Raw genomic sequence first — 10489 nt, 5'->3', positions numbered from 1 at the left:
CGGGGCCGCCGCGCCGCGCGCCCCGTGACGTCACCGCGCCGCCGCGCCCACCAATCACCGCGCGGCGCGGGGGAAGGGGGCGCGGCCGCCGCGCGCCGACCAATCAGCGGTCGCGGGGCGGTGCCTGGAGAGTGACGCCTCTTTTGGCGGGCTCTCCCGCTCCACCCCCGTCCCTCATGACTCCCTGTGACGTCACATGGGGCGGGGTCAGGACGCAGCCTCGTGACGAGGGGCGGGGCCACAGCGATCCCTATAGGGGCTATAGGAGCCTGGCCCCGCCCCCCAGGGCCATAGGGGACCCCTCAATGTTTGGGGGCCCCTGCACGACCCCAGCGCCCCTTCAGGTGCGGCCGGGAGCCACAGACACCCCCGGGCGGCTCCAGGGGACCCCGGCGGCTCCACAGGCACCCCGAGGAGCTTCACGCAGGGCCTGGAGGGTCCATAAGGGCACCCACAACCCCTACAGAGGCTCTGGAGGGTCTATAGAGCCCCCCCAGACTCGCTGCAGGGGCAACAGGGACCCCAAGAAGCCCCGGAGAGCCCCAAAACAGCCCCTGCAGTATCCACAGGGACCCCCAGGCTCCCCCCAAATCCCACAGGGAATTCCCCGCGGAGCCTCAGGGCCCAGCCCAGGGGCGGGGCTCCAGCCGGGGGCGGGGCCCGGGGCACTGAAAACCCCCCAGGGCCCCTCCGTGCCCCACACACCTGAGACCCCCTCCCCCGGGACCCCCATGGCGCCTCCACCGCCCCCCGGCCACCTCAGCCTGGCCCGCGGGCTGCAGGTGAGAGCGGGCCCCCGATTTTGGGGGGGCCCAGCCGCGGGGCTGGGGGGCCGCGGGCATCCGGGGCGGGGTGGGGGCACGAGGGCGGCCGCGGCACTTCCTGCCCCCGGAAAGGGGAAGTGACACAAGGGACCCGGCCGTTCAGGGGGGGACCCCGAGAGGTTTGGGGGGGACGCGGGAGCTCCGGCAGCCCCGTTCGGGGGGGCCGCAGGTGACCCCCTGCCTCCCCAGCCCCCCCTGTACCAGGACGCCGTGGCCCGCCGGGCCCTGCGGCCCGCCCTGCTCAGGTGAGTGCTCGCCGCGGGGACAGGTGACGCGGGCGGGTGTCCCCTCCCTCGCCGCCCCTCCGCTGTCCCCCCCGCAGGAGCGTTTCGGTGCCGGCCGAGCCCCCCGCGCCCCCCGCCATGGATGTCACCTACGCCGTGGTCAACAAGCCCCGCCGGGGGGGCGGGGCCGCGGGGAGAGGCCCCTCCCCCTTGGGGAGAGACCACGCCCCCTTCGGACGAGACTCCGCCCCCTCGGGCACGTGCTCGCTGCCGGGCAGCCCCGTGCGCCGCCCCTCCCCCAGCCCCGCAGGTGAGTGGGGGGGGTTGGGGGGGTTGGGGGGGTCTGGGGTCCCCAGGGTCGATAATTCTGACCCTGGTTCCCCCCCCCAGGCTCCCCCAGACCCACGGATGGCGCCTACGAGGTCGTGACCCCCCCTGCTGACACCGGCAGCGGCCCCTGCCTGGGTGAGCATGGGGGTCCCTGCTGGCCTGGGGGGGTCTCGGTGTCTGGGGGGGTTCAGGGGGGACATCAATGTCCAGCCCCCCCCTCACTGACCCCCTGCTCCTCCCCCCAGGGTTTAACTTCCGCATCGGGAAGCCCAAGGGCCCGCGGGACCCCCCGGCCGAGTGGTCCCGGGTGTGAGGGGGGGTCTGGATCCCTGTGGGCCCCCCCAAGAGAGGAGGGGCTGCAGCAGAGCCCGGCTGATCCTTACGGCACCCAGTATAAACAAAAACGATTTATTACAAATAAAAACTGCTTGTGAGAAACCCAGCCGTGCCTGGGGGAGTCCAGAGGGGGCTCAGCTGCCGGGGCGGTCTCAGGGGCGCAGGTGGGCCCCACCTGGGGGGGTCTCCAGGTGGGTCCTGGGGGGCTCAGGTGGCGCTGAGCAGGCGGCGCTTGGGGGCCGTGGCCGTGTACGGGTGCCAGCGCCACTCCACGTCGGCCGCGTCCCCCTGGTCCAGGGTCCCCAGGCGGATCAGGTAGGCTGGGGGGGACACGGGGGGGTGGTTGGGACATTTGGGGACACACGGGGACCCTTTCAGGGCTGTTGGGGACAGCAGGGGACACTCACGCCTCAGCTGGAAGCGGGGTCCCACCTCCTCCAGCTCCACTGTCCGCCCCCGGCGCCGGTACACGTGGTTCCTGTGGGGAGGGGGGGTCAGAGGGGCCCTTGGGGGGGGTCTGTCCGTGTCCCCGTGTCCCCACGTGTCACCCACCGCACTAAAATGACGTCATCCTCGTTGGCGAAGGTCACCACGCGGCGGCTGTCGGGACGGGGAACGGGGAACAGGTGCTTCAGGATGGTCCCGACCTGTGGGGGGACAGGGGTGGGGACAGGGATGGGGACAGATGGGGTCACCCCACCCCTGTGGCTTCCAGTGTTCCTCCCCAGTGTCCCCATTTCCTCCCCCATGTACCCCCAGGTGTGTGTTCCCCCTTCCCCTCCTGTCCCGCCATGTCCCCAGTGTCCCTCCATGTCCCCATTGTCCCGTGTCCCCCACATCCCCATTGTCCTTCCATGTCCCCACTGTCCCCCATGTCCCCACTGTCCCCCCACACCCTCAATGTCTCCCCACGTCCCCATTGTCCCCCAATGTCCCCACTGTCCCCCCACATCCCCAATGTCCCCCCACATCCCCATTGTCCCTCCACGTCTCCAATGTCCCCCCACGTCCCCATTGTCCCACATCCCTATTGTCCCCCACATCCCCATTGTCCCCCCCGGCCGTACCCTTTTTCCCAGAGTGGAGTCCAGGCGCAGCAGCAGCAGGTGGGGGGCGGCCAGCGGGGCCCCCCCGAGCCCCCCGACCTCCTGGCGCAGCACGGCCCCGCTCAGCGTGAAGTGGGCAGTGGGGCCATGGGGCAGGTGGGACACGGTCAGCCCATCTGGGGGTGGGGCTTGGTCAGGACACACCCATGCACGGGCCACGCCCCCTTGGGATTAGCCCCACCCACTCCCACAATGCCTCAGGGTTTAGATTTTATGTTTTTCAGATTCTGTGTTGTTTAGTGTGTGAGTCTGAATTTTATATTAAACGTTGGTGAGCTCTCCATCCCCATTGTCCCTCTATGTCCCCCCGGCCGTACCCTTTTCCCCAGAGTGGAGTCCAGGCGCAGCAGCAGCAGGTGGGGGGCGGCCAGCGGGGCCCCCCCGAGCCCCCCGACCTCCTGGCGCAGCACGGCCCCGCTCAGCGTGAAGTGGGCAGTGGGGCCATGGGGCAGGTGGGACACGGTCAGCCCATCTGGGGGTGGGGCTTGGTCAGGACACACCCATGCACGGGCCACGCCCCCTTGGGATTAGCCCCACCCACTCCCACAATGCCTCAGGGTTTAGATTTTATGTTTTTCAGATTCTGTGCTGCTTTAGTGCGTGAGTCTGAATTTCATATTAAATGTTGGTGAGCTCTCTGCACAGAGTAGGAGACAAAACAATTCCTTCTCTAGCTGGGAACCCAGGACAAATGATCCAAATCTCAGGCCCAAGAACACAAACAATTTGGATTGAAAACATAAAATCAAGAAAAATGGAACTTCATAACCTAAAGCTGTAACTGCACAATTAACTTCAATATGCAAACGGATCAGAACTTATAAAAGTGTCAGACCCTGTGACCAGTTGTCCATTTTTATAACATTTTGGTTCAGCTTGGGTGCCACCCTGGCTCTCGTGCTGCCCAAGGTGGATCCATTAAGGAAATCCATTTAATAAATTATTAATTAACTCTGCCTAGCTGTGCTCCAGCTCACCCTTCCCAAAGCATCCACCCAGAAGGTGACCCCAGCCCCCCCAGAGCCCCCCAGGCACTGACCGGGCCGCCCGCGGGTCTCGTGCAGCACCAGCAGGTCGGTGACCCCCGCGGCCCGGCACGCCGCCACCAGCGCGCCCAGCTCGGCACGGCCGCGGTTCATGCGGCGAGCGCCCGGCAGCAGCAGGCACAGCTCCTGGGACGGGGACACGGGGACACGGCGCGGGGTCAGCCACAGCCCCGCCGCGCGCTGTTCGTGTCACCCCTTCACACAGCGTGCCCACAGCTGTGACATTACAGCGTCCTTGTGTCCCCAAATCACCCAACCCACGTCCCCGAAATCATCCCCCACCATCCCCCAAATTACCCCCAAATCACCCAACCCATCTCCCCCAAACCACCCCCCGTGTGTCCCCCAAATAACCCCCCATGTGTTCACACCCTTTGTCCCCCAAATCACCCCCGTGTCCCCCAAATCTCCCAGCCCATCTCCCCCAAATCATCTCTCACCATTCCCCAAATCACCTCCCTCGTGTCCCCAAATCACCCCCCAGGTCTGTGTCCCCCTCTGTCCCCCCAGCACAGGGTGACAATGACACACCCATCCCCTGGCTCCGCCCCTTCATCATTTTAGGGTGTCAGAGCCACGCCCACACCCAGGCCACACCCACAACGACTCCTCCCACTGTTATGGGTTTTACTGCCCAGCATTGGCTCAGCCCCACAAGGGGTGGGGCCAAACAAGCCACTCCCACTGCCCAGCCACACCCACAGAAAGCCCCACCCCTTTTTGAGGCCACACCCCCATGGGAGCACTCAGAGGGGTGGGGTCAGGGTGTGAAGGCTGGGCCACACCCACCTTAGAGCCCCACCCAGCTTTAGCCACGCCCAAAACTGGCCACACCCACACCACAACCACACCCAGATTAGGCCACACCCACCCCAGAGTCACACACCGATTAGGCCACACCCACCAGAGCCACACCTGCATTAGGCCACGCCCACACTGGCCACACCCACCTTGGCAAAGAGCCTGAGGCGGGCGCTGGGGTCACGTGACGTCGTCACCATCACCTTGGGGGGCTCCAGCCCCGCCCACTTGTACTCGTCATCCTGGCTGTCACCGGTCTCTGGGGGCGGGGCTTTATCAGACCACGCCCCCTGCATTTCCAGCCCCGCCCACTGCAGCCACGCCCACCCCAGGTCACTGCAGTGAGTGGGTTTGGGGGGATTTTGGGGGGAAATGGGTTTAATTCCCGTTTTGGGGGAGTCAGGCCCAGATTTGGGGTGCAGCCCAGGCTGTGGCTGCTGGTGCAACCCCACGCTCACTTTGGGGTGAATTTAATCTTATTTGGGAAATTTAGAAACCCAGAGAATTTGGGTAAACTCCTAAAAGCGGGGCAAACTCTTTTTTAGGTCTTTTTTGGGGCTGCCTTCCTCCTGTCCCTGGATTCCCCTCTCCCCATTTTGGGGTCCAGCCCCTTCAAGGGTCTTGCCTGCCCCCCACCCCTGGGTTTGGAAGTTCCAACCTCTTCCAGTTTGGGGGTCCCTCTCCCCACCCTCCCCTCCAATTTGGGGGTCCCTCTCCTGACCCTTCCTTCCAATTTGGGGGTCCCTCTCCCCCAATTTGGGGGTCTCTCCCTCCTGACTTGGGGGTTCCTCCCCCTGAATTTGGGGGTCTCTCTCCTGTGACCTGAGGGTCCCTCTCCCCTGATTTGGGGGTCCCTCTACCCCAATTTTTAGGTCTTTTTTGGGGCTGCCTTCCTCCTGTCCCTGGATTCCCCTCTCCCCATTTTGGGGTCCAGCCCCTTCAAGGGTCTTGCCTGCCCCCCACCCCTGGGTTTGGAAGTTCCAACCTCTTCCAGTTTGGGGGTCCCTCTCCCCACTCTCCCCTCTTGATTTGGGGGTCCCTCTCCTGACCCTTCCTTCCAATTTGAAGGTCCCTCTGCCCCAATTTGGGGGTCCCTCTCCCCCAATTTGAGGGTCTCTCCCTCCTGACTTGGGGGTTCCTCCCCCTGAATTTGGGGGTCTCTCTCCTGTGACCCGAGGGTCCCTCTCCCCAGATTTGGGGGTCCCTCTCCTGACCCTTCCTTCCAATTTGAAGGTCCCTCTGCCCCAATTTGGGGGTCCCACTCCCCCAATTTGAGGGTCTCTCCCTCCTGACTTGGGGGTTCCTCCCCCTGAATTTGGGGGTCTCTCTCCTGTGACCCGAGGGTCCCTCTCCCCAGATTTGGGGGTCCCTCCACCCCATTTTGGGGGTCCCTCTCACCCCCCGGTGCCTGGAAGTCGAACTCCAGCTCCTTCTGCAGGGCCAGCGCCTCGTGCCGCAGCTCCGTGGGCAGCAGCCGATTCTCTGGGGGGGGGAGAGAAACGGGGGGGCTCAGACAGGACCCCCCAACCCTCCCCATTCCAATACCCCAGCCCCAAATAACCCCCTGGGCCTGCAGCACCCCCAGCTCCCCTTTTAACCCCTCCTTAACCCCCCAAACCCCCCCAACCCCCTTAAACTCCTCTCTACCCCCCCAAACTCTCCTCAGCTCCTCCAAATCCCCTTTGCCGCCCCCAAACCTCTTTTCACACTCCCGGAATCTCTTCCCACACCCCTTAACTCCTCCCAGACCCTCTGTAACCCCCCCAAATTCCTCCCGGTGCCTCCCCACCCCTCTGGCTGCCCGTGTCCCCCCTGTCGCCCCCTGCCCGTGCTCCGGTACCGTCCAGCGCCCGCCGCAGGGTCTCCTTGCGCTCCCGCTGCCGCTGCTGCTGCTGCTCCCGGGCCCGGCGCTGCAGGTACTCCCGGCGCTCCCGGGCCTGGCGCCGCAGCTGCGACACCGGGACAGACACGGTGACACCGGGACAGACACGGTGACACCCGGACAGACACGGTGACACCGGCGGGGACACGCGGGGGGCGGCGGGGAAGGGCCCGGTGGGGGGGATACGGGGGAATGAGAGGATGGGGGGCGCTGAGGGGGCGGCAGCGAGGGATGGGGGACATTGGGGACATCGGGGGACATCGGGGGACAGCGAGGACAGCGGACACAGAGTGAGGGACGCGTGAGGGGGGATATGGGGGCGGTGGGCAGGGGGCAAAGCCCGCTGTGGGGGACAGGGAAATGAGAGCATGGGGGACACGGAGGGGACGCCGGAGGTGCTATGAAGGGATGGAGGACAGGAGGGGACACGGGGGGAGACACGGGACCACCGACCCAACCCCCGCGCCCCTCACCATGGTCGCGGTCGCTCCGCGCTGCTCCTCACACGCCGGCACCTCCCAGCACCGCCGCCTCCCATTGGCCGAGCGCCGGCGGACCAATGGGAGCGCGCGGTGCTGCCGGAGAGGGGAGGAAACACTGCGCCCTCACTCAAGATGGCGGCCGAGCCGGCGTCACCTCGCTGAGCTGCCTGCCCTCACGCAGGCCCCGCCCACCAAGCTGCCACGCATCCTGATTGGTCGGGTGGTGCCGGGGCGGGCTGCGATTGGATGAGACGGAGCCAGGCCTGAGGCCGCGCTGAGGGCGGCGATGGACGGTGAGGGAGGGCCGGGGGCTCCGGGGGTCTCTGGAGGTCCCGGGGGGTGTTTTTAGGGCTCTCCGGGGGTTTGGGCGGTTCCCAGAAGATAGGAAACGTTTTGGGGTGGCTTTGGGGCTCTCAGGGAGCCCGAGGGTTTTTTCAGCGGGTTTCCGGGGGCGCTTTTGCTGTGGTCTCTGAGGGCCCGGAGGTGTCTGGGGGTGTCCCCAGGGACAGGGGTGACACACGGGTGACACTGTGGGGACCCGGCCGGTCCCTGGGCGAGGGGGACGGTTCTGGTGGGTCTGGTGGCGCCCCTGGGGTCCCCCCGGGTGTCGCTGCGGGGTCCTGAGCCGTGTCCCCTCCCCACCGCAGGGTCGCTGTCGCTGTCGCTGGACGCAGCCGCGCTGGAGGTGATGGAGGCGCTGGAGCTGCTGCAGCAGCGGCGGGAGCAGCTGGAGCAGCACATGCGGCAGGTGAGGGGACACGGCGGGGACACTATGGAGACGTGCCACCCCTCATGGGGACACTTGTGAGGAGGTGCCACCTGCCACGGGGACACACCTGGCGGGTGTCACCCGCCACAGGGATGTGCCAGCCCCACGGGGACACAGCTGGGGACTGTCCCCTGCTGTGGGGATGTGGCTGGGGACACACCACCCACCCTGGGACATGTTGGGGGGACGTGTCACCCACTGTGGGGACACAAAGGGACACACCACGGTGTCTCCTGTGTCTCCCCCAGGTGACTGTCCCTAACGCCATGTTCCTCTGTCCCCCGTGTCGCCACAGGGGTGGCTGTCCCCGTGCTGTCCCCAATGTCCCTGCAGGGGTGGCTATCTCCCTGCTGTGTCCCCACTGTCCCCCATGTCCCCACAGGGGTGGCTGTCCCTGGCCCAGGCCCGTTACTCCCTGGGCTGTCACCGCGTCTCGTCCCTGCAGTACGGGGCCACCATGGTGCCCCGAGTCCGTGTGTGCCACAGGTGGGGGACATGAGGGGACAAGGACACTGGGGGGGACACGGGGACATTGGGGACACTCAGTGGGGGGTGACAGGAACACTGGAGGGGACATGAGGACATTGGGGACACACTGAGCAGGGTGGGAAGGACAAAGGGGACACTCAGTGGGGTGGCAGGGACACAGGGAGGGACACTGGGAGGGACAATGGGACATTGGGGACACTCAGTGGGGGTGGCAGGGACACAGGGAGGGACACTGGGACATTGGGGACACTTAGTGGGGGGTGACAGGGATACAGAGAGGGACATTGGGGACATTCGGTGGGGGTGGCAGGGACACGGGGGGGGACAGGGGGACATTGGGGACACTCAGTGGGGGTGGCAGGAACACTGGAGGGGACATGAGGACATTGGGGACACACTGAGCAGGGTGGGAAGGACAAAGGGGACACTCAGTGGGGTGGCAGGGACACAGGGAGGGACACTGGGAGGGACAATGGGACATTGGGGACACTCAGTGGGGGTGGCAGGGACACAGGGAGAGACACGAGGACATTGGGGACACTCAGTGGAGGTGGCAGGGACACTGGGGGGGACACAAGGACATCGGGGACACACTGGAGGGAACACAAAGAGGTGTCCCCAGTTTGGGGAGGTGACACAGGGGTGACATCAATGTCCCCAGTGTGAGGGGGGGTTTAGGAGTTCTGGGGGGTGCTGGGACGTCCCTGTGGTGGCCCAGTGACACCAGGGCAGGCTGGTGACACTGTCCCCACTGTGTCACCCCCAGGCAGGACCCGGAGGGACGCCCCCACTTTGAGGAGGTGCCTGGAACAGGGGGAGACCCCGAGGACCCCGACCCCCAGCAGGGCGGGGGTGACGGTGAGGGGGGGCTGGGTGGTCCCTGGGGGGGTCCTGGGGGTGTGGGGGTCCCCAGAATGTCCCCAGTGGGTGTTGGGGACAGATTGGGGGCTCTGGGGATGTCACCCATGGGGTGCTGGGTGTGGGGCAAGGGAGGAACTGAGGGGGGATTTGGGGTCCCCCCTTGGGGGGTCCTGTGGGTGCTGGGGGGTCCCCCAGTTGTTTTGGGGGGGTCTCTGACCTTCCTCTCTCCCCCAGGGCTGCGGCAGCGTCGGGGAGCCCCCGAAAAAGGGGGGACCCCCAGCCGGCCCCCCCCAGACCCCCTGGGCTGGTTTGGGGTCCTGGTGCCCCCCAGTCTGCGGCAGGCCCAGGGCAGCTTCCAGAAGGGTGAGGACTGGGGGAACTGGGAGGAACTGGGGGGAACTGGGGAGGAACTGGGGGGAAACTCGGAGGAACTGGGGGGAACTGGGGAGGAACTGGGAGGGAACTGGGAGGAACTGGGGGGAACTGGGGAGGAACTGGGGGGAACTGGGAGGAACTGGGGGGGACTGGGGGGAACTGGGAGGAACTGGAGGGATCCCCAAAAACCACCAAAGGTCCCCAAACCCAGAGGGGCCCAAGAATGGGGGAACGCCCCAAACCGGGGGTGACCCCAGAACTGGGGAGGGCCCAAAGCTCACGGCCCCCGTGAGCTCCTTGGTCCCCTCGGTGTCCCCTGTCCCCAGGGGTGACGCTGGCCGTGGAGGTGGCCGAGCTCCAGGCCACCATGGAAGCCGCGGCCGCCCGGTACCGGCAACTCCTGCGGCAGAAACGTCACCTGGCCGGGGACAGCGGGGACAGCCAGAGCCCCACCGGAACCCCTGGGGACAGCCAGGACACCGAGGGTGACACAGTGACCTCAGTGACTGCGTGACACGAGGACACGTCTGCAGGTGACACACGGGAGCACAGGTGACACCGTGGGCCACGGGGACACAGGTGACACGGGGCTGTGCTGACCCTTCACAGGTGACACAGCTGCCACCAGTGACATGGAGGACAGCAGCACCTGCCTGTGGTGACACCAAGTCCCCAAGGCCTGCAGAGCCACGGGGACAGAGGTGACACGGGGCTGTGCTGACCCTTCACAGGTGACACAGCTGCCACCAGTGACACGGAGGACAGCAGCACCTGCCTGTGGGTGACACCAAGTCCCCAAGGGTGACACTGCGCACCAGGTGACACTGAGGACTTTGCAGGTGACACCGAGCCCCACATGTGACTGAGTGTCTGAGGGGGATCCCCCCATGTCCCCACCCCCAATAAAGCCACCCCGGTGCCACCACGGGGTCATTTATCACCGTTGTCAGGTGCCAGCTGTGCC

At 66.1% G+C, this 10489-nt stretch overlaps 3 protein-coding genes across 6 annotated transcripts; 2 read left to right on the top strand and 1 right to left on the bottom strand.

The window, feature by feature from the left end:
• The first annotated feature begins 6 nt into the window (after positions 1-6).
• On the top strand, positions 7-1814 carry PTPN18 (protein tyrosine phosphatase non-receptor type 18). 2 transcript variants are annotated; one of them, XM_039711207.1, is made up of 5 exons: positions 7-344; positions 1014-1069; positions 1147-1358; positions 1439-1513; positions 1624-1814. In XM_039711207.1, the coding sequence occupies exons 1-5, from the start codon at positions 177-179 to the stop codon at positions 1689-1691; spliced, it is 579 nt and encodes a 192-aa protein (XP_039567141.1). In that variant the 5' UTR covers positions 7-176; the 3' UTR covers positions 1692-1814. The 2 variants fall into 2 exon arrangements, with proteins under 2 accessions (XP_039567141.1, XP_039567142.1); XM_039711208.1 differs by lacking the exon at positions 7-344 and adding an exon at positions 376-782.
• Positions 1774-7166, bottom strand: IMP4 (IMP U3 small nucleolar ribonucleoprotein 4). The gene is made up of 9 exons (XM_039711202.1): positions 7023-7166; positions 6508-6616; positions 6066-6149; positions 4817-4926; positions 3860-3992; positions 3138-3292; positions 2267-2361; positions 2122-2192; positions 1774-2034 (listed from the first exon to the last, which is right to left on the bottom strand). Exons 1-9 carry the CDS (start codon positions 7023-7025, stop codon positions 1922-1924), a joined length of 873 nt encoding a protein of 290 aa, XP_039567136.1. The 5' UTR covers positions 7026-7166; the 3' UTR covers positions 1774-1921.
• Positions 7167-7192: 26 nt separating this feature from the next.
• Positions 7193-10476, top strand: CCDC115 (coiled-coil domain containing 115). 3 transcript variants are annotated; one of them, XM_039711205.1, is made up of 7 exons: positions 7193-7324; positions 7679-7779; positions 8096-8286; positions 9056-9147; positions 9385-9513; positions 9852-10058; positions 10135-10210. In XM_039711205.1, the coding sequence occupies exons 1-6, from the start codon at positions 7318-7320 to the stop codon at positions 10037-10039; spliced, it is 708 nt and encodes a 235-aa protein (XP_039567139.1). In that variant the 5' UTR covers positions 7193-7317; the 3' UTR covers positions 10040-10058; positions 10135-10210. The 3 variants fall into 3 exon arrangements, with proteins under 3 accessions (XP_039567139.1, XP_039567138.1, XP_039567140.1); XM_039711204.1 differs by lacking the exon at positions 10135-10210 and adding an exon at positions 10257-10476 and having other exon boundaries at positions 7196-7324; XM_039711206.1 differs by lacking the exon at positions 10135-10210 and adding an exon at positions 10257-10472 and having other exon boundaries at positions 7265-7324; positions 8183-8286.
• Positions 10477-10489: the final 13 nt, after the last annotated feature.

The sequence above is a fragment of the Passer montanus genome, unplaced genomic scaffold (assembly GCF_014805655.1).
Source record: "Passer montanus isolate IOZ18808 unplaced genomic scaffold, ASM1480565v1 scaffold243, whole genome shotgun sequence".
Classification (NCBI taxonomy): Eukaryota; Metazoa; Chordata; class Aves; order Passeriformes; family Passeridae; genus Passer; species Passer montanus.
The sequence above is the reverse complement of the archived record's forward strand: the minus strand, read 5'-3'. Positions and strand labels throughout refer to the sequence as shown.